The sequence below is a fragment of the Lepus europaeus genome, chromosome 19 (assembly GCF_033115175.1).
Source record: "Lepus europaeus isolate LE1 chromosome 19, mLepTim1.pri, whole genome shotgun sequence".
NCBI lineage: Eukaryota > Metazoa > Chordata > Mammalia > Lagomorpha > Leporidae > Lepus > Lepus europaeus.
In genome coordinates this window covers 9,909,932-9,932,454 of record NC_084845.1, presented here as the reverse complement: position 1 = coordinate 9,932,454, position 22,523 = coordinate 9,909,932, and the positions used below count along the sequence as shown (strand labels likewise).

The window sequence follows — 22,523 nt, the reverse complement described above, 5'->3', positions numbered from 1 at the left end:
TCTTACCCTGGGAAGCTCTCTCCTGATAAGGAGCAAGAGTGAAGAGCCTGGCCAACACTTCAGGCGCACTAAGAACCGAAGAGAGAAGTCGTTCAAAGGAACAACGTCTACGGAAACACAGGACTCTGACTTAAGATTTAAAAACCATTTTAAACCAAATTAGGAGAATGATAGACCACTTTGAATTTAGTTCTGGTTAGACTCTGTAGTGTTAAAAAAAAAAAAAAGGATAGGGAGACTAAACAGTTACTTATTTGTTTGAAAGTTACAGAGAGGGAGAGACAGAGATCTTCCATCCACTGGTTCACTCCCCAGAGGGCTGCACCAGGCCAAAGCCAGGAGCTTCTTCCAAGTCTCCCATGGGGTTAGCAGGGGCCCAAGCACTTGGGCCATCTTCCGCTGTGCCATAATGCTGGCCTCCTATAGCTTTTTAAAATTATTATAAATAATGCATGAAGTGAATGAGAAAAATCAACAGAAAGAAAATATATAAAGAATCAGATGAAATTCTCAAGCTTAGAGATAAAGTAACTGAATTGCAAAGCTGAGGCCAGGCCATGTGAAATGATCTAATTGAGGAGAAAAGGGAAGTGAACAAGCTTACGGGATGTACAGGACATCAAGTGGATAAATGTATACATCCTGGGAACCCCAGAAGGCGGGGGGGGGGGGGGGGGGCTTTAGAACCCAGCTTCCGAGACCTCGGGCTCACCATCAGATGAGCCAGTATTTGAAGTGCATAGGAAAAAGGAAAGGGTATACAAAGTCTATTCCAAGAAATAGCAGCTGAGGACCCCCAGTCCAGACACAGAGCTGATCACGCAGGCGCAAGAGGCCCACAGACCCAGACCCAAAGATCGCCACCAGGCCACGTGATCAGGTTGTCAGCAGTTCGCTACACATTACATGATCAGATTGTCAGCAGTACACGAGGACTCCACACATCACGTGATCAGACTGTCAGCAGTACACGAGGACGCCACACGTTACTAGGAAAGCACCAGGTCTGGGCCGGGCAGGGAACTCCAGCCAGCTATCTCAGGAACCTGACAGTAGGGAACGAGGCGTACGTTCCAGTCCCTAGAACAGCACTGCCGACGGGGACAGGACGCCAGCGGAGTCCTCCAGGAACGCAGAGGCACAGCCCTTTCCCCAAGAAAATCCACGGGAACCCACCAGCACCGCTCCGGACGGCTCGGGGGTTCACCCGGGAGGGAGGAGCCGGCAGGGAAAGGACCGGCAGCGCGGGACAGCAGTCAGGGCTACAGTGACCACGGCCCCGGCAAATGCCAGGAGCAGCAGAGCTCACCGAAGCTCACGAGCGACAGGACGCGCGTCTCCGGTTCTCAGTAAGAACCATGAATGTCAGCGCTCTAGATCCCCCAGGACGACACACAGACTGGCTGCCTGTATGGAAAACCGTGCTGCGGTAAGAGACCCTCCCAGTGAAGACAAAGACTGGGGGTATCGACACCTAAGCCAGACCAGACAGACAAGTTAGTGTAACGGCCAAGCCACTCGACAGTAATGGCACAGGCGCCTCACGCCACAGCCCCCGCTCCACTGTAGCTCACGGCAGACAGGTGCAGCAGCCCAGGACTTCACCCCTCTTTTAGCAAAGGACAGAGTTCAGCCACGCTGCACACCATAAGACCGGGCAGACCTCTACACGTTCCTCTCATCACACACATTCGTCTGACTACAACTGAACAAAAACAAAACAAACTCAAAGGAAACTATCACCATTTCTTGAAACAGTTAGAAACATAACATGCTGAAAGGCATGGGATGGGGCAAAAGCAGTAGTAGTAAGGGAAATTTGTAGTAATAAGCCCTCCCTCGCATCACAAAAGTAGATTCTACGTAACCTAACAATGCACTTCAAGAACAAATCAAACCCCAAGTTAGCAAGAAATACAGAAATGAAATGAAATACAGTGTTTAGCAAAACGCTGACGTATTTGTCTAACGAACTGATCGGGATTATCCGTCACTGTAGTATCACCGTTTCTGTGACTATCTGAAAATCCCCTTTGTGAGAGTGAAGTTGAACATCCTCACTGCCGTCCACAGCCTTTGTCTGTTTTCCCAGTGGACCACGGTCTCCCTACCTTTCACTTGTTGAACTCTTTATTTAGCAGAGCCACTAAGCCTATGACTATAATGTAAATTTAAAGTGTCAGCTCCAAAAAATAAAACAGGCAAGGAACGTCAACATTTCTATACAAATGGCCAACAAGCACATGACAAAAAACACGCCAGTCATTAGAAAAATGCAATCAAAACCATGATGAAGGAGACTTCACAGCGACCACGTGGCCACTGCACCAAAGCAGGAAGTAGTGCTGGCAAGGGATGGGGGGATCGGGAGCCCCTGTGCACGGCTGGTGGGAACGTCAGATGGGGCGGCTGCTCCTCAACACCTAATTCCCGTGTCGCCCAGCAAGTCTGCGCACGCGCGCACACACACACACCCCCATGCCCCCAACAAACTGCCAAGCAGGGACTCAGCCATTCGGACAGCAAAGGTCCAGGCAGCACTACTCACAACGGTGAAAACACAAACAAGCAGACGTCCACATTTTCGAAGGAACGTAAGGCACGTGTGTACGGCAATGGAACGTCAGCCTTAAAGGGGACTCCCACGCGCGCCGCCACGCAGGTGAACCTCGATGAGGTCAAGTGACAGTATCACCCGGGTCCCCCGACAAGAAGCAGCTGAAACAATCAGATTGCCGCAGGCAGCAGGCACAACAGGGACGGGTGAGGGAGCGGAGAGCGGGGAGTCCCTGCGTCAGGCCGCAGCAGCTGGCAGGTGCTGGAGGCGAGTCCTGCACACGGCCACCGTCGACTAACAACGAGCGGGTGCGCTCTGCAACGTGGTAACGTTTCACAATTAACAGACACAGGAAACTGAGCCTGGGGGTGCGGTGCTGTGACAGAAACAGGCGCGGAAGGCCACGCAGGGGCTGGCCTGGCCGCAGGACGCCCCTCAGGAAGGGAGCTGGGCGAGCGCACTTCAGAGGGAGAGAAGCTAAGAGGCTCTGACGCGGGACCACACGCTCGCAAGGGAGGATCAGCGAGGGCCTGGCCGGCGAGCCCAGCTGCGCGGCCCCCGGCGCCTTCCGTCGGAACCTGGAGGACACGAGCAACGGGGACGCGAGACAGAAACGCGATGGCGCCCGTGTTTTCAGAGCCTCCGGGCTGTGGACCACGCAGGGGAGCAGGGCTGCCGTCTACCACAGCAGCTCCCGCTGCAGCCTACCTCTTTGGGTGTGGATCTCCTGCACCCGAAGCCTTTCCTCTCTCTCCAACCGGGAGATCACATCTGGCTTGAAGGACTGATGCCCTGTGGAAAAACAAGGGGGAAGGTATTAAGAAAATTTTAGCCCCAATCCCGCAATGTAAGCTCCACCCCTCCTGCCCCCCCCCCCCCCAGCAGTGTTTCTCAAACCCGGGGCCGTGCCGTGACCGGCTGGAGGAAATACATCAGGAATGCTTCACTGGTGCCCAAAGGCCACCAAAACAGAAGATGCGGTGGCTCGTTTCCAGGCAACGTCCGTGCACAGACAAGGCAGGCACCGCCTAACTGCTCCGCCTTGCCCCAGGCCTGCCGGCCATCTCGCGTACTGCAACACCTCACTCCCAGAGCGCTGGTGCTGACCCGTCCCCGGGGCCCGCCCACCAGCAACAGGGAAACAGGAAGGAGCCAGGAGCAGCCAAGCCCGAGTGCTCCCGGGAGGCACGTGTGCCTGGAAACACTGCCGGCACCCACATTACAGGGGGCGCACTCACCCACGGACAGCAGGTTCCGGAAGTTCTCCAGCATCACAGCCCGGTACAGCTCCCTCTGCGCAGCGTCCAGCAGCCCCAGCTCCTCCTCGCTGAAGACCACGGCCACGTCCTGGAAGGTCACCGCCTCCTGCGACACCAAGCACACGTAACCTCACCGCCCCCCTACAACATGATAGCGCGGACCCCCACTGCCCCCTACGATGTGACGCGCATGGACCCTCACCGCCTCCTCCCACATGATGCACACATAACCTCACCGACTCCTCCCACATGATACACATGGACCCCCGCCGCCTCCTCCCACACGATGCACACATAACCTCACCGCCTCCTCCCACGATACACGTGGACCCCGCCGCCTCCTCCCACACGATGCACACGTAACCTCACCGCCTCCTCCCACATGATACACGTGGACCCCCACCGCCTCCTCCCACACGATACACGTGGACCCCCGCCACCTCCTCCCACATGATACACGTGGACCCCTGCCGCCTCCTCCCACATGATGCACACGTAACCTCACCGCCTCCTCCCACACGATGCACACGTAACCTCACCGCCTCCTCCCACACGATGCACACATAACCTCACCACCTCCTCCCACATGATGCACACATAACCCCTGCCACCTCCTCCCACACGATGCACACATAACCTCACCACCTCCTCCCACATGATGCACACATAACCCCTGCCACCTCCTCCCACACGATGCACACATAACCTCACCACCTCCTCCCACATGATGCACACATAACCCCTGCCACCTCCTCCCACACGATGCACATATAACCTCACCGCCTCTTACGGCGTGGAGCGCATGTAACCTCCATCATGGGACCAATGGCAAAAGGGACCCGAGCATCTCTTAGTAGAGTTCCTACTCTTTCCCTCCCATAAAAACATCAAAATGCTGCCGGGGGAGAAGGAAAAGAAAACACCTTCCACGTGGTACACAGCCTCTCCAACTATCACTGCCCCGTCACGGGGTCCACGCTCTACATGGATAGAACTTTGCAAAACTCGGCACCGTGTTCGTTTCCTAGCCACACGACCTGCTCTAGCACCTGCTCAGCCACGCTTGCCACTCCAGCAAGCCTCCGGCCACCCTCTGGGGCGTGCTGCTCATTCTCCGGGTCCAGGAATAGCCATGTCCGGCAGAGGCAGCGGCGGTCAGGGTCAGGGTCAGGAGCACACACCCTGGAAGCTGACTGCCTTGGTTCACATTCCAAAGCTCTGTTCATTAACTTCATGACCTTGGACAAGTCGCCAAACTTCTAGGGTCCCTGAAAGGATCCAATGAGTGGATACATGAGGGCTTCTAGAAGTTCATGGAAACATGGGTCTCATGGGGGGGGGGGGTAATACCCCTCTTTCAGGACTTTTCCCAGTGCCTCACGTAGTTATCGCTCACTAAACACTGCCAAGCACGTCGTCGATTTCAGCCCACTCTGGCGGCACTCCATGGAAGCGATGACCTGTGTTTAACCATGCAAGTGATGTGCAGTTTGATCACTTAAAGGTTAAAGTCAAAGCTGCCAAAAAGACTTGCCTTCCGCTAGGAGATAACCTGACAAGCCGGTTGAGTCCCAGAGAGGCCCACCGCACTGTCAACTTCACTTATTTTACTAACATCTTGGCAATTTCCCCAACTAACTCTTCTGATAGGCGATTATTAGTGGGCATTACCTTATTTGGTTTATTTTTTAAGAGACCATGGAGCAAGTGTTACAATGCCCAAGGTTACAATGCCCACATCGCACACCAGAGTACCCGAGTTCAATTCCCAGCTCCGGCCCCCGACTCCACTTCCCACCAGCGCAGATCCTGGGAGGCAGCGGCGATGGCGAAGTAACTGTTGCCGAAACTCCGGAGGGAGACCTGGACTGTATTCCCGGCCCCAGCCCTGGGCACTTGGGGAGTGAACCAGCAGGTCAGAGCTCTCTGAGGCTGTCTGCTGCTCTACTTCTCAAATGTAAACATGTCACGAGACCACATCCCCCGAATACTGCGGGTGCGACTCCTTTACTCAACCTGACTGGAGTACGACACGCATCAGCAAAGAGTCCCATCAAGAACGGTAAGGTAAGCCAGCCGGCGCTGTGGCATAGTGAGTAAAGCCCCACCTAGCCTGCAGTGCCGGCATCCCATACAGGCAGCGGTTCGAGTCCCGGCTGCTCCTCTTCCCATCCAGCTCTCTGCTATGGCCTGGGAAAGCAATGGAGGATGGCCTAATTCCTTGGGCCCCTATACCCGTGTGGGAGACCCAGAAGAAGCCCCTGTCTCCTGGCTTCGGGTCAGCCCAGCTCTAGCTGTTGCAGCCAATTGGAGAGTGAACCAGCAGATGAAGACCCCTCACTCCCTCACTCCCTCTCTCCCTCCCTCTCTCTCTCTGTCTCTCCTTCTCTCTCTGTATAACTCTTTCAAATAAATAAATCTTTAAGGGAAAAAAAAAATCTATCCATAGCTAAGACCATCTCAATCCTCACTTGGGTGCCGTCACATAGAGTAAATACTTGGCAGGATTCTAGGGCTATCAGATTAAAAAAAAAAAAAAAGATTTATTTATTTGAAAGGCAGACTGACAGAGAGCACAGAGAGAGAGAGAGGTCTTCCATCCGCTGGTTCACTCCCCAGATGGCCGCAAAAGCCAGAGCTGTACCAACACAAAGCCAAGAATTTCTTCTGGGTCTCCCATGTGGGTGCAGGGGCCCAAGGACTTGGGCCATCTTCTGCTGCTTTCCCAGGACACAGCAGAGAGCTGGATCAGAAGTGGAGCAGCTGGGACTGGAGCCGGTGCCCATATGGGATGCCAGCACTGCAGGCAGCAGATTTACCTACTCCACCACAGAGTTCTCAGATTTTTAAAACTATGTAGTACTTTTAAAAATACTAACATGTTAATAAAACATAACACATGGCTGTTGACCTTAAAATTTAAAAATCTAGCTCTTGACTGAAACAACTCCAATTCCCTCTGAATTCAACCCCAGCTGGATCCGACCTCATCAGGTCACACTTCACTCTTGGCACACAGAGAGGCCGCGACATTAAGGACAAAAATGGGCAAATCCTCAGAGAAGTTGCATGTAGGAAAAATGCACTGTCAATGTCTTTAAAATGGCAAGATTCACAAACCACAGAAATGTGGAAGATGAGGAAAAAGATCAGGCGAACTATGGAAATGATGTCCCATTTAAAATGTCAATCAAATGTCAAATACACACCTGCTATTGCAAATGACTCGTGAACACGTTTATAGGTAGGGGTGGTTTTTCATTTAGAAAAAAAAATTTAGTTCCTTTGTTTTTCTTATTAAATTGATCTCAGAAACAGGTGGACAGAGGGAGCGAGTTCCCCTTCACTGGTTCACTCCGACGACGGCGCCCCCACAGCCAGGGCTGGAGCTCCAAGTCCGCCATGTGGCTGCTCGGTCACAACCGCCGGCCCGGGCCCACACCAGCAGGGAGCAGGGGACTGGGAGCTGGGCGGCTTCGCGGCCAGGCTAGCTGCCCCCTCCCTCCCCACGGGGCAGGTTTTACTCCACCTTTGGAAATCAAGGCAGAAGCCTGCGTCCACCTCCAGTGCCTCTGCTACCTCTAACGCTTCCCAGGCCGGGGGAAGACGGGAGGCAAACCCAACTCACCCGGAGCCTGGTCATCTTCCTCCTCCTCCTCCTCCTCCCCCCGAGGAAGGGCAGCGTTCTTCCAAGGCCAAACTGGGGACGGGAAACAGGGGAGGGGGCCGTGAGTCCACGCGTGCCTCGTGGGACAGAGCCACCCCCCTCTCTAGGGCGACGCGACGCAGGTGTCCCGGCTCGCAGGTGTCCCGGCTCAGCGAGGACAGAGGCGCGGACCCCCTGCGCATACCCCACCCACGGGCTCCCCTGGCCCCCAGCGCGCTCCTCCCGAGCCTGGCCCCACAGCCAACGTGGGGCTTCCGAGTCCCGCGTCTCCACTGGTTTCTGCAGCGGAACCTCCACTCCCAATTCGGTCACCAGCGGACGGGGACGCTGCCCCGTGCGCTCCACCTCCGGCGGCTCCGGACACGCGTGCGCTTTCCACAAAGCCCCGGAGAGCCCCGGAGCCCCCGGGGAAGGCCGGCCGCTCCCTGCAAACGTGCGCCTGGGAGACCCTGCACCGCCGAGCACCCAAACCTCTCCGGGAAGTGGCGTCGCGGGTTAACGTGACGCAGGAGCCCTATCCCCTCTCCCTAGACCTGGAGGCTACACACCAGTCCGCGGCTCCAGGGCGGCGAGGACCAGGCGGAGAGCAGCGGCCCCAAGCCCACCTGGGGCACGGAATTTGGGGTAGCAACCAGCACTTCCCCGGGCGCCAGTACTCTTCCGAGCGTCCTGTGTACAGGACGTGTCCTGTAACGCCCCTGGGGGGCACACGCCCGCAGATAGACTAACTTGCCCAGTGTTTGCCCCAAGCAGCGGCAGGGCTGGGCCGGCCCCGGAGGGCAGGAGACCCCCGACCCCACCAGAGACGCGCGGAGCAGGCGCTGCCCCTGCGGCCTCGGACTCCGCCTCCCCGGGCCGCGGACCTGGTCACCGTGGGCCCCACGCCCAGGCCCCAGGGGCTCCGAAAGGTCGCGGGGACCGCAGGTGGACTCACCTCCGCGGGAGCAACCCCAGAGCGGAGCTCGCCTTCCAGGAGCGGAAGTGCCTCCGGCTGCACAGCTCCTGGACTCCACTTCCCAGAATGCCCGAGCGGAAGTGCCTCGGCGTTCACACGCCTGCGGGACTACATTTCCCAGAATGCCCGAGCGGAAGTGCCTCGGCGTTCACGCGCCTGTAGGACTACATTTCCCAGAATGCTCGCGGGCAGCACTTGCACCGCGTGGCTTCTGTTTTAAGCGCAATTCCTTTGAGCTGTGCTGCCCTTGGCTGTCAGATTCCTTTTGTTTCTGTTCCTTTTTTCAAAGCTCATCAGAACATAACGGCGAATTTTAAAAAATTCATCCACATAGAGAGGCGAAGTTTGCATTATGAAAATAAGTTAAAACAACAAAATGGAGGGGGAAAAAATTCGCAGATCTGACAGAGACAGGCTGAGCCGCGGTGGACAGCAAACTTCAGGAGCCTGAGCCTGAGCCAGAGGCGGGGCTGGCTGCGGGCTGCAGGGGCCAAGGTCGGAACCCGCCGGGGGAGCCGGCCTGCAGGCGCCATGAGGAGGCAGCGGGTCCCCTTCCTGCGCCCTGACCAGGACTTCTGAGGCCGCGCATCTGCAGCTTCTTTGGGGAAGACTGAAGGTCGACGAGTCTCTGTGGAAGCTCTGTAGCGATCCATCAAGATATTTGGGCGGGAGATTTCGGGGCTAAAGGTTAAACAGAGCAGCCGTGCCAACTGCTAAAGACTCCACTATTTTTAAAGATAGAAACATCTTCTTTCCAAACCACAACTCCTCAATGCTTCACACTCAATTCCCGTTCAAATTTTCCTCATCACCTAAAAAAAACCAAAAAACAAAAAAACCACCAAAAAGCCCCTCCCCGGTCTGTTCGCATCAGTACCTAGCCCGTTCACTTTATTTACTTCTATGCGTTTGTTCTTAAACTCGACCACTTTGCCACGTGGTGACCCTGACCGTGGGCAGAATCAGGGCGGCTGTCTTGATGTTTCACACTCTAGACGTCTCCCCCAGGCCCCGGGACACGGCCTGCGAACCCCGAGTGTCCTGGGGGACAGCAGTGTCCTGCCACGCGTGGTGGGCTTCAGGTGGTTCTGGCTAATAAGGACACAGGGTGGGTGCTGCTCCCGCCACAGACCGGCCCCAGGAGCAGGGAGCGGGCACTTCGAGCCCCCGAGGGAGAGGAGGCTGGGGACCGAGTCTCTGGGGACTATTCATGGACCATGCCTGCGCAGCGAGGCCCCCGGGAAAGCTGTGTACTCTCAATTGAGCCTCTTGATTAGCAAGTACTGTCCCACCCCCAGGTGCTGGCAGGGTGACGTGTCCCGAGTCCAGAGAGGACCGGGAAGCTTTGGATCTGAAGCCCCCCAAGACCTCGCCCTCTGTGTCTGTCTTTGGCTGGTTTTAACCTGTATCCTTCTGCTGTCATAAGGACTACAAGTCACAGAAGCAGTGCCTTCCCAAGTTCCAAGTTCAGCTGGGCGGAAGCCGCAGTGGCACTGGGACCCCGTGCAGTGTGAAGTGGGGGAAGTCTTGTGAGGACTGTGTAAGCTGGGGTCCGGATCCGACCGTGGGGAACCGGCCCGGGGTTCCCACCTACAACTCATACAGGGGAATACGTTCATGGCCTCGGCTTAGGAAAATTTGTTTTAATAGGAACACAAAATCCCTAATCATGAAAGGAAAATTGAATAATTTGACTATTCAAATTAACACATTTCTTTATCACAAGATACCTTAACGAGACCTCTTTTTTAAGAGAGAGCAACTTTTTAAAAATTCTAAGGCTTGAGAAAATGTGAATATTAACTGGACATGTGATGATGTCATGGCATATCTATGTGTATGAGAGAGACAGCAGAGGAAGGGAGAGAGGGAGGAGGTGTAATTATGGGGTGCATACAGGTGAGATGTATGGAAATGGCTTCAAAATAATTAAGGGATGGGAAAATCAGGTGAGGGGACAGATAAGCTAGGGTGACCATGAGTAGTTCAATACCAAACTCTGTAAGTAAATGACGGTTCACGATTCTGCTACTTACACATTTGGAATTCTAATCAACAACAACTCACACAGAATAAACACATTCTAGTGGCGGCAGCACAGTGGGTTCCCGAGAACCAAGTGTACATCTTACGAGTGACGGAAGAGGGGCACTCAAGGGCCCAAGCGAGTTAGGACGAGGAGAGAGGTTCGTCACCCCGATCTGATCAGTGCAGTTACCCAACCATCACACTGTACCCCACAGGAGTAAATGATTATTACAAGTTAATAAAAACTTTATGGGGCTGGCACCGTGGCTCACTTGGTTAATCCTCCGCCTGCAGTGCTGGCATCCTACATGGGTGCTGGGTTCTAGTTCTAGCTGCTCTTCTTCCAGTCCAGCTCTCTGCTGTGGCCTGGGAGGGCAGTGGAGGATGGTCCAAGTACTTGGGCCCCTGCACCTGCATGGGAGACCAGGAAGAAACTCCTGGCTTCAGATCAACGTAGTTCTGGCCGTAGCGGCCATTTGGGAAGTGAACCAACGGAAGGAAGACCTTTCTCTCTGTCTGTCTCTCTCTGTCAAATAAATAAAAATAAAATAAAATAAAACTTTAATGTATAAGGAGACAGAAATGTGAATTAAACTGATTTGATCTTCACACATTAAATACATGTGTACAATTTTAAGTCATAAAGCCGTGAAAAGGTAAATCAATGTGGGAGGAGATATCTGTAGAATATATAAGGATATTTCAAAAAGTTCACAGAAAAAAGTTTACTTTGATGCAAAGAAATTTGAAATCACCATAGCTTTTTTCATAATATGCATTTTCCATGAACTTTTTGAAGAGCCCTTAAATACCGACAAGGGGCTTACATTCAGATTAGATAAAGAACCGTTGCATCGGGGGTGCTGTGGCATGGTAGGCTAAGACTCCACCTGCGGCACCAGTGTCCCATATGAGAGCCAGTTCTAGTCCCAGCTGCTGCACTTCTGATCCAGCTCTCTGCTGTGGCCTGGGAAATCAGTAGAGGATGGCCCAAGTGCCTGGGCCCCTGCACATGTGTGGGAGACCTGGAAGAAGCTCCTGGCTCCTGGCTTTGGATTGGCCCAGCTCCAACTGTTGCTGTTATTTGGGGAGTGAACCAGTGGATGGAAGACCTTTCTGTAACTCTACCTCTCAAATAAAATCTTAAAAAGAAAAAGAACTGTTACAACAATCAATAAGAAGAAGAAAAAAAAAAGCATGCCAACAGAAAAACAGGTGAGACTTCAAAAAGCTCATTACACAAGCAGGATGGCCCGAAGCGTCCTCCTCTTTTCTCTACCCATGATTCCTAGTGACTCGTGTGTTCTGAGCCCGCCCACAGCGGGTGGGATCTGTGCCAACAATGCTTGGCCCCAGTCGGGGTCTTGAGCACAGCCTGCAGAGGGGCCACACCCTGGGGAGAGCTCAGCGCTTGGGAGCCTGAACTCCACAGTCAACACCATCTTCTCCCCCGCCGGAGTGTCCCGGGGCATCCTGATCACCTCCCGCCCAACCCTGCCCAACCCTGAGCCAAGGGAACAGAGGCGGCCTTAGGTGAGGAAGCCTTGGCCCTGCGCCTTCGTAAAGACTCACAGGCCCAGCAGGCACTTGGCCCAGGGGTTACAGCACCACCCCACCGCAGCACCGCCTCTCAGCTCCCACCACCAGCTTCCGACTCCAGCTTCCTGCCAAAGCAGATCCCAAGAGGCGCGGCAATGACCCCGCTGACCAGTCCTGGCCACCCCTGAGAGGGATCCGGGCTGTGTTCCCGTCTCTCCAGCTTCATCCCTGGCCCAGCTGCAAGTGTTGTGAGCGTCAGGGGAGCGAGCCAGCAGACGGCAGCGTGGGCTCACTCACTCTCTAGCTGATATGTCTTTAAAAGAATTTTGGCCGGCGCCGTGGCTTAACAGGCTAATCTTCTGTTTTGCAGTGCCGGCACACCGGATTCTGTCCCGGTTGCCCCTCTTCCAGGCCAGCTCTCTGCTGTGGCCAGGGAGTGCAGTGGAGGATGGCCCAAGTGCTTGGACCCTGCACCTGCATGGGAGACCAGGAGAAGCACCTGGCTCCTGGCTTCGGATCAGCAAGATACGGCGGCCATTGGACGGTGAACCAACAGCAAAAAGGAAGACCTTTCTCTCTGTCTCTCTCTCTCTCACTATCCACTCTGCCTGTCAAAAAAAAAAAAAAAGAATTTAGTCACTCTGCTTTGATATGCTTCATGAAGATGGCAACCAGTTTATAGTACAAGCAGAGATACGTTCACACCTGAAACAGGGCTGGGAGACAGGACCGTGGCGTTGTTTCAACAAAGACTTAGCTTTAGCCCAACCCTGATACTGGGCCTCAGTAGCTCATAGACAGAGGGTTTGCAGCTCCTTACCAAGTGCTCTTGTGCTGCCTACGGCCACACCATCCTGAGCGCACCCGATCTCGTCTGATCTGAGGAGCTAAGCCGGGTCGGGCCTGGTTAGTACTTGGCTGGGAGACAAAGTGCTCTTGTGTGTCAGTTCCTGCAATTGTGTTGGCCTTGGTCGGTGCAAGCACCTGGGGGCCCTGCTAGCCACGCGGGAGACCAGGGCGGAGTCTCGGGCTCCTGGCTTCCTTCTGGCCCAGGCGCAGCCACTGCAGCCATCGGATGGAATCTCTCTTCCCTCCTGTCTCTGCCTTTCCAATGAGTGAGTAGGTCGTTGGAGAAGTACAGTCGTTGGATATCATGATGGGGAGGGAAAGAGGAGATTTGATGGGTATGTCCTAAAAACCTAGCAGGTGAGAGAGAGGACTTCCAAAAGACAGAAAAGAGCAAGTATTAGATAACGGAAGAACAACCCTGATCTGAAGAGAAGCCGTCCTTAAGTCTCTGAGGTCCTGGCTGGACTGATAAGAAAAATATCCACTCGGGCACATCCTGGCAGGACCCCGTAATCCTACTGAAGTAGCACCTTGACAGTAGGGACTGCATCTTGGAGCACCTGAGACTCCACTCTGGGAAAGCACCCCCCCACACACACCGTGAGACTCTGGTCTGAAACTATGATCTAAAACAGTAGAACAATAGCAGTCCACTACATCACACTTGGCAGAGCACAGAAACCCCCTAGCATCATTGTTCAAGCTTGAAAGTAGAAAGGTTGCACCTGGGTTAATGATAAAAATGTAATTTGTCTATGTCCTACATATAATTGAAACCAATACCTGGATTGATGTCAGGATTATAAGATGGTAACTGGTGTTGTCAAGATTATAATTGATACTAGTTTCGCATAGGTTTTAGGTCAGCTTGACCCGGTAACCATGTATTCCCCCCGGTCCTAGCAACCATGAGTTCCCCTCCCGATTTTGTGGTTTTTGCCTTTATAAACCCTGTTGCTTTGGGCTTCAGGGTCGAGAGTTCTTTAGGGCGTGAGCCCACTCTCCACCGCCGGCAATAAAGGACCATCACGTTTTATCAATGTGTGGAGCGCCTCTGTTCATACTCGCTCAGGTACAACACTATGATCAAAGTAAAAAAATCTTAGAAGCAGAAAGAACACGTGACCCAAGCTACGGACGCCAGCGACTCCACAGACATTCGACTTCCCCCGAGCACACAGAAACGAAGGACAGCGGAAGGGTTTGTACAGCCTGCTCAGAGGGACGCAGCCGACCGGCAAGGCCTCCGCCGGGGCGCGGTGCCGGTCCCTGGGCGGGAAGATGGCAGGTATGTGAGGCCAGGCACGCATCAAGCGAGTGTCACCCACATAACCCACGGGGGCACAGAACTCCGTGTAAGTCGGCAAAGCGAGCATCACCTCTGCCACAAGATGTCCAAGTGGGGATGAATTCAGCAGCCACCGAGTGTGTTCAGGGAGGCGGGGAGGGACCCACAGCTCAGCCGCTACCACTCCGTGTGTCCCCACCCTCCGGGGCTCAGGGGAGCTGTACGGGTGGGCGGCGGGGACTCGCGTCTGGCTTAGGAACCGAGGGTGGCAGGGCTGTGGGAGGGAGTCGCGCCCAGCCCGGAACTGCTTCCTGCTGCTCTTCTGGCCAAGCTGACCCCTGGGCCCCAGCCTCAGTGAGCTAACCTGCCTCTGAATAACAAAACAGGGAACAATGCACCTGCTGGCGTCAGGGAGGGGCCTTAGGTAGCACCCGAAGCGCAAGAAAGGGTCTCCCTTTTTGGGGACAGAGGGGCACCGGGTCAGGAAGGAGCCGGCCAGCTAACAGCCAGCAGAGAACCGGGAGACTCAATACTGAGTTTCAACAGCTGGGAACTGTCGTGTCTCTATACAGCTACGTTTTCGCGGTTCCCAAGATAAAAGCACTTAGAGATTCTGTCCTGGTTGTTCCTCTTCCAGGCCAGCTCTCTGCTGTGGCCCGGGAAGGCAGTGGAGGATGGCCCAAGTGCTTGGGCCCTGCACCCCATGGGAGACCAGGAGAAGCGCCTGGCTCCTGCTTTTGGACCAGCGCGGTGTGCCGGCCGCAGCGGCCATTGGAGGGTGAACCAACAGCAAAAAGGAAGACCTTTCTCTCTGTCTCTCTCTCACTATCCACTCTGCCTGTCAAAAAAAAAAGCAGAGCATAAAAATCCAGTGTTAAACAGGAAGCTGGGAAATTGTGCTTTCCGGTTCCAAGTGTAGGAGGCGTGGATGTCGCCACCTGAACCGTAAGTGAAGGCGGAAGAAACGTCAGCCCAGGGCAGCTGTGGCGCGCTACCCAAGGGGGAACGAGAAGAAACGTGTGACGCTCCCCCCGAGAGCCGTAGCCTCACCCCCTCCACTGCATGGCAACGCCTGTCTACCACAGTCCCTTTGTACAGACACCACGTCAGCTTACAAGACACCGATGGCAAACACACACACCGTTGTGAAGAGTCGGAAACAAACATGGAAAGGACGTTGGAACTGTCCAAGAATTGTAAGCCACCGTGATCAACATGCTAAGGGCCCTCACGGACACAGTGCACAGCAGGCGAGACCATTCGGGCAGTAGAAGCCGGAAGACGGAAGTCCCAAGAAAGAGCTAAAAACACTAGAACAGAGGTACTGCACCTGCCGGGCATATTAGCAGACTGGATTCAGCTGAGGAAGGAATTTTTGGGCTTGAGAAAATAAAAGTAGACTTCCCAGACTGAAGGAAAAAAAAAAAAAACCCAGAACAGGATATCCAAGAACGTGAGATCTACAAAAGATGTAACTTACTTAGGGGCTGGCGCTTTGGTGCAGGGGGTAAAGTCGCCACCTGCAGTGCCACCGGCATCCCATAAGGGCACCGGGTCTAGTCCTGGCTGCTCCACTTCCGATCCAGCTCTCTGCTGTGGCCTGGGAAAGCAGTGGAGGATGGCCCAAGTCCTTGGGCCCCTGAACCCACAGGGGAGACCAGAAGAAGCTCCTGGCTCCTGGCTTTGGATCGGTGCAGTTCTGGCCGTTGCAGTCACTTGGGGAGTGAACCAGCGGATGGAAGACTGTCTCTACCTCTCTGTAACTCTGGCTTTCAAATAAAATAAATCTTTTAAAAAAAGAACGAGCATCACAAGAGGAATGCTAAGCTTTTTTCTTATTAATTGATCTATTAAGTGGGTTCAAAATAATATTTGATATTATTGATATGCACACACACACATACATGCACACACAGCTTATATATGCTTATATGAGGGTACTTCCAAAAGGGAAAAAAAAAAGAGGGATCAAAAGGGAAATTGATTTTGGTGCAAAAATTTTTGAAGCCCATACAGCTTTTTCATAGCATGCATGTCCATGAACTTCTGGAAGACCTTTTATACGTAAATAAATTACATAGTAATGATAGAAAAAAGAGAAATAGGATTTTGTTATTAGTAGGTATTTACAAGACTCAAAGTGGTACTGTGTTATCCGAAAGAGGGCTTGGATTAGTTGTAAATGTGTGTTTTAAACGCTAGAGAACCACTTTATAAAAAATGTACAATTGATACACTACGAAACAAGAGGAAATGTGGTTAGACAAAATGCTCAACCAGAACCACAGCAAGCATTCAAGAGTGGAAGGTAAAAGTGCGATGGGGGGGGGGGGGCGCTGTGCCATGGCGCAGTGGGTTGATCCTCCACCTGTGGCGCTGGCATCCCATATGGGCGCCGGTTCTAGTTCCGGCTGCTCCACTTCTCATCCAGCTGCAGCCTAAGTTTCACGTGGTGGCGTCACCCCAGAGTAAGAGCCCATACCGCACAGCCCTACGCTCCACGGTACCTTCGACGCAGGCCCACGTCAGAGTAGGTCGCGTGCGGGGGCCAGGTTTCCACTGCTGACATTCTGCCTTCACGCCACCTCACTCACAGGGCATTGGCACCACCACAGCCCCAGGCGCCCAGCAGAAAGAGCAAGAACCCAGTTAAAAAAAAAATCCCGGGGGCGGGGCCGGGGGCGGCGGTGTAGTGGTGTAGTGGGTAAAGGCGCTGGCATCTCATACGGGCGCTGGTTCGAGTCCTGACTGCTCCACTTCCAGCTCCCTGCTGATGCGCCTGGGAAAGCAGAAGATGGCTCAAGTGCTTGAGCCCCTGCACCTACATAGGAGAACTGGAAGAAGCTCCTGGCTCCAGTCTTGCCCAGCCCTGGCCATTGTAGCCATTTGGGGAGTGAAACCAGCAGATAGGAGCTCTCTCTCTCTCTTGCCTTCTCTCTGTAACTGACTTTCAAATAAATAAAAATAAATCTTTAAAAAAAAAATCCTTGGCCGGCGCCACGACTCAATAGGCTAATCCTCCACCTGCGGCGCCAGCACACCGGGTTCTAGTCCTGGTTGGGGAGCCGGATTCTGTCCCGGTTGCCCCTCTTCCAGGCCAGCTCTCTGCTGTGGCCCAGGAGGGCAGTGGAGGATGGCCCAAGTCCTTGGGCCCTGCACCCCATGGGAGACCAGGAGAAGCACCTGGCTCGTGGCTTCAGATCAGCGCAGTGCACCGGCCACGGCAGCCATTGGAGGGTGAACCAACAGCAAAGGAAGACCTTTCTCTGTGTCTCTCTCTCCCTGTCCACTCTGCCTGTCAAAAAAAAAAAAAATCCTATGGTACTTCCTTCCCTGGGAAACACGTGGACTTGCACAGAGAAGCGGACATATTGCCGGAAGCTTGTGTGCACCTGTGCCTGGATAGGCGGCAGCCAGCAGAATGTTGGCCCCTCCCCCAGAGAAACCACACCAGCCGGCACACAGCACCCATGTGTACCTGAGCCCAGCTCAACACCCAGCCTCCCGGTTGGCTGCCGGGCGCGTGTGGGTGTTGTGGGCTGGGCAGACAGGGCCATTCTGCAGTGCCCACACTCCGCCGTGAGCCAGCCAGGTGGCAGCCCCACGCCCAGGAAAACCGCACCACGCCACTGGGGTCTCAGGTACCTACAGCCGAGGCTACTGCAGACAGATGAGGAGGTGACAGCCCAACCTGCCTCCTGCAAGGACGAAAACGACACTTCTGAGCCCATCAGAATCAAAACTAACACACGACCGCCGACGGACACCCCAGCCCCCAGCCACAGGTGCGAACTCTCGCCAGCCCCATCCAAGGAAAAAACACCCGTAACTCCATCAAGTTAAAAAACTGTTGAATTAGATGACAGATTACATAGGAACACAAAGAAACATAAAAAAAAAGGAAAAATGACCCTCAAAAGGGAACACAATGATTCTTTAGCAACAGACTCCAGAGCAAAGGAAATTTACGAAGTGCCTGAAAAGGAATCCAACATGATGATCTTAAGGAAAATCCAGTGAGATTAAAAAAAAGATCAGGAAACCAATTCATATCATTGAAAAAGAACCAAACAGAAACCTTGCAGATGAAGAACTCAAGGACTGTGTAGGCCAACCACAGTAACAGGATGAGCCAAATGAATTTCTGGGCTTCAAGACCTTTGACCAAATCAAGTCAGGAGGAAAAACCAAGAGGGCTCCCCTCTCCCGAGCCCTGCTCCTGGCGCAGTGGCCGGAGGTCGTGGACTTAGATTAGCCTTGCTTTGCTCACTGTCCTGTCCCCGTGGAATCCTCCCACGTGAGACGAGAACGGAGGTCGTCCTCACCTGTAACAGCCTGGCACTGAGACTCGAATCCAGCTCCAACTGGACTTGGATTCGATGCGAATTCTACTCCAGCCAGCATCCGACCACCCCATCCCACAGGTGAGCACGCAATGACTCCTGCTCCTGTTTCCTTGGAGAATCTCGCCCACCTCCACGGCAGCTCCCTCACCTGGGACACCGGGTCCCTGTCCCCCATCAGAGCAGCTCGCGGGGCTGCCGGTCTTAAGACTCGGGGGTCAGGCCGCCTTCCCATTCCCTCTCCCTCTCTCCCACTCTCTGATTTGCCCTTCGCAAGGGACTGGGAGAAGGCCCCAAGATGACCAAGGAATTCTGGCCAGGGCACACCCCAGTGTTTTCCAAAAAATCTCTTGGCTGGACCCTAGTCTTCAACAAGCCCCTTTGGGCGCCGGGCCGTGGGGCAGGGAGCGACACTATTGAGAGCATCGTGGTTTGGAGCAGGGCCGTGGCTCCGTGGCCCAGCGCCTGCAGGGCTCACTGGCTGCTCTCTGGGAGTCCTCACACACCTTAGAGGCTCGGCCCTTCCTCCCTCTCATCTCAGCTCTGGGAGTACTGGCCCTGCCCCACTCTTCACGGGGATTGGCCCATGCGTGACTGGGAGGTCTTGGAGTAACTGAAATTCAGGCCAGGGCAACACTCTGCTGTTTCTCCAGAAGCTTCCAGACTGGAAACCAGTCTCCGACAGCCCACGAGGGTGTCCGGCTGAAAACCGTACTCCGGCCTTCCTTCCTCAGGGATGTGTTTGTCGGCAAGACTGGGCGAGGTTTGGAGCGAGGCCACGGGCTCCATGCCCCAACGGGTCCTTTTTTTTTTGGAGGGGGTAAGTTTTTGTTTTTGTTTTTTAAGATTTATTATTTATTTGAAAGAGTTACAGAGAGAGGTAGAGAGAGAAGTAGAGAGAGAGAGAGAGAGAGAGGTTTTCCATCCACTGGTTCACTCCCCAGATGCCGCAATGGCCAGAGCTGTGCCGATCCGAAGCCAGGAGTCAGGAGCTTCCTCTGGGTTTCCCATGCAGGTGCAGGAGCCCAAGCACTTGGGTCATCTTCTGCTATCCCAGGCCATAGCAGAGAGCTGGATTGGAAGAGGAGCAGCTGGGACTTGAACCGGTGCCCATATAGGATGCTGGCACTGCAGGCCAGGGCTTTAACCCACTGCACCACAGCACTGGCCACAAGATTTTTTATTTTATTTATTTGAGAGGGAGAGACAGAAAGGTCTTCCATCTGCTGGTTCACTCCCCAAATTGTCACAATGGCCAGAGCTGAGCCGATTTGAAACCAGGAGCTTCTTCTGGGTCTCCCGTGTGGACACAGGGGTCCAAACACCTGGGCCACCTTCCGCTGCTTTCCCAGGCCAGAGCAGAGAGCTGGATAGGAATTAGAGCCACTGGGATTTGAACCAGCATCCCTGTGGGATTCCAGCACCGGAGGTGGAGACCTAGCCCCCTACGTCACAACGCCGGCCCCAGTGGGTCCTTTCTCTACCCCAGACCCTGAGGAGATCTCCATCTTTTTCTGCGTGCCCCGCCCAATCTCCAATTCCTGGTCCTGTCCGTTGGTGTTTCCAGGTTCTGGGCGAGTCTAGGCGTCCCTTCCACAGACGGGCGGCTTTTCTGCTGGGACTCCTCACCGGGCGTAGTTCCCGGCGTGCCCGGGGCGGGGGGAGCCGGTCCTCCAGCCTGTGCCCCGGGGTCCCCCTCCTTCCTCGTCAGGTCTCGCCCTCTTTTGGGTCCTCTGTGCCAGGCCCTTGCGATGTAGTCCTGCCTCGGAGAAGGTCACTGGGGAGAACGTCTCTTCTCCACCATGCTCCTCTGTCCGCTCCCGCCTCGTCACCAGCCCAAGCGGCGGCCAGGACTGCTGCCGCCGCTCCAAACTCTAGCTCTCAACACCTCTGCCAAGGCGCCCGTGAAGGTGCCCTGTCAAAATTAGGCCCCTAAGAACAAGCTTGGGGCCGGCGCTGTGGCACAGGCTAATCCTCCACCTGCAGCGCCGACAACCCATATGGGCGCCGGTTCGCGTCCCGGCTGCTCCACTTCTGATCCAGCTCTCTGCTGTGGCCTGGGAAAGCAGTGGAGGATGACCCAAGCCCTTGGGCCCCTGCACCCACATGGGAAACCCAGAAGAAGCTCCTGGCTCAGCCGAGCTTCAGCCATTGAGGCCATCTGGGAAATGAACCAGGGATTAAAGAACTCACTGTCAGCCGGCGCCGCGGCTCACTAGGCTAATCCTCCGCCTTGCGGCGCCGGCACACCGGGTTCTAGTCCCGGTCGGGGCACCGATCCTGTCCCGGTTGCCCCTCTTCCAGGCCAGCTCTCTGCTGTGGCCAGGGAGTGCAGTGGAGGATGGCCCAAGTCCTTGGGCCCTGCACCCCATGGGAGACCAGGAGAAGCACCTGGCTCCTGCCAACGGATCAGCGCGGTGCGCCGGCCGCAGCACGCCTACCGCGGCGGCCATTGGAGGGTGAACCAATGGCAAAAGGAAGACCTTTCTCTCTGTCTCTCTCTCACTGTCCACTCTGCCTGTCCAAAAAAAAATAAAAAATAAAAAATTTTTAAAAAAAGAACTCACTGTCACTCTCTCTCTGCCTCTGTGTAACTCTACCTCTCAAATAAATATATAAAAACCTTAAAAAAAAATAAAGCTCCAGGTTAAGAGGCGTAGAACAACTATTTCTCCGCACGTGAGGGAGCAAAGTGATGGTGCAAGTCCGCCCAGGCAGAGGCCCAGTTCAAGGGCGCCGGCAGTCACGGGAACCGATCACTCCCTCCGTGCCGACAGACAGACAGACATCCTCGGTGTGACGGGCGTGGGAGGCGAGCGAGAGCGGCGACACACGTGGCCACCTGCACCTTCCACCCTTCGCTGGGGGCTTCGGTGCACGTCGGGATGCCACGGACAGCGAGCGAGTTCTGAGAGCCGTCCCGACCTCACCAGAGGTCAGCGCTGGAGGCCGCTTCCGACTTTACCCTCCGTTCCGGACGGGGCGCAGAGCGCCTGCTGCGGGCCTTCCCTTGGCTGCCTCCTCAGTGGGGATCTCGTGAGCCCCAGAGCTCAAGCAAAAATGCCCGATCTCTTCCTGCACCCGCCGGGCCTGGGCACAGCCAGAGGATGGACAAAGTCAGGCCAGCGGAGGTCCCTTACGTCCAGTCTTTCTGTTGAACTGTCCCCGAGAGGTCAGGGCTGCAGGAAAACTCTCCTGCTGCCTTAGAATGTTTGAGGGAGCCTTTAAAGAAACACACTCCATTAGATACCAACTGTGGAAGGGCAGGCAGTGTAGACAGATTCCTAAGCCAGGCTACCCCAGACATTGGGAAACAAGCCGCAGAGCCCTGCCGTGGGATCAGAGAGCATCCTGGACAGCTCCGAGAGCTGGAAGCCGGCCACCGCGGTCGTTTAGAACAGAGCAGCAGGGGGCCCTGACAGCAGGAGCAAAGGGGTAAGAGGAGGGGTGCGCTCCTGGGGAGGTCTCAGCTCCAACGAGACCCCTGGGGCCTTCCAAGTGTGTTCGCTGCAAAGACAATGGATGCTTCACCAAAAGACCCCCAGGGGACCGCTGAGGTCGTACTGCCCCCCCCCCCCCGGTGACCATGGACGCTGGGTCAGGCTTCTCCGATCCACCTCCCACGTGGGACGGTAGGGGCCCAGGCCCTGCTCACAGGCTCCGGCAACACCAGATCGGCACCCAGGAGCCCCGGGTGCTTCTCATGGTGGAGGGAAAGCCAGAGCAACTCCTCTGTTCTCTGTTCCAGCCTTGGCCCCCTCTCTTCTCATACAGCGACCATAAAGGTGTCTCGGGACACCCCCAGGTTACTGTGTCACCCAAACTGCGAGCCGTTCTGGAATGATCCAGCGTCCGCTCAGTCGCCCCAGGGAGCCCAGCGCCGTTCCTAGGTCGGGACCTCCTGGCTCAGAGGAACACCACAGTGCTCACGGGAGCAGGGAGACGCGACGCCTGCCTCGGACACAGACGGACCTCCATCCCGAAGTTTGCAGTGCCCAGGGCAAGGCTGGGGGGCTACAGCCGCTCAGCCCATCTGTG

The 22,523-nt window shown here is 54.9% G+C and overlaps 1 protein-coding gene across 2 annotated transcripts in view; it reads right to left on the bottom strand.

Annotated features, from left to right (window-relative positions):
• LOC133747790 (zinc finger protein 235-like) overlaps window positions 1-22,523 on the bottom strand; it is a 61,765-nt gene that overhangs the window by 7,784 nt on the left and 31,458 nt on the right. The window contains exons 1-4 of one of the 2 annotated variants that reach the window (XM_062176114.1): window positions 8,418-8,489; window positions 7,445-7,516; window positions 3,796-3,922; window positions 3,266-3,349 (exon numbers count right to left, since the gene is read on the bottom strand). In XM_062176114.1, coding sequence (XP_062032098.1) covers window positions 3,266-3,349; window positions 3,796-3,922; window positions 7,445-7,459 — 226 coding nt within the window. In that variant the 5' untranslated portion in view covers window positions 7,460-7,516; window positions 8,418-8,489. Of the gene's footprint in view, window positions 1-3,265; window positions 3,350-3,795; window positions 3,923-7,444; window positions 7,517-8,417; window positions 8,490-22,523 lie in introns of those variants that run through there. The other variant, XM_062176115.1, reaches the window with a different exon arrangement.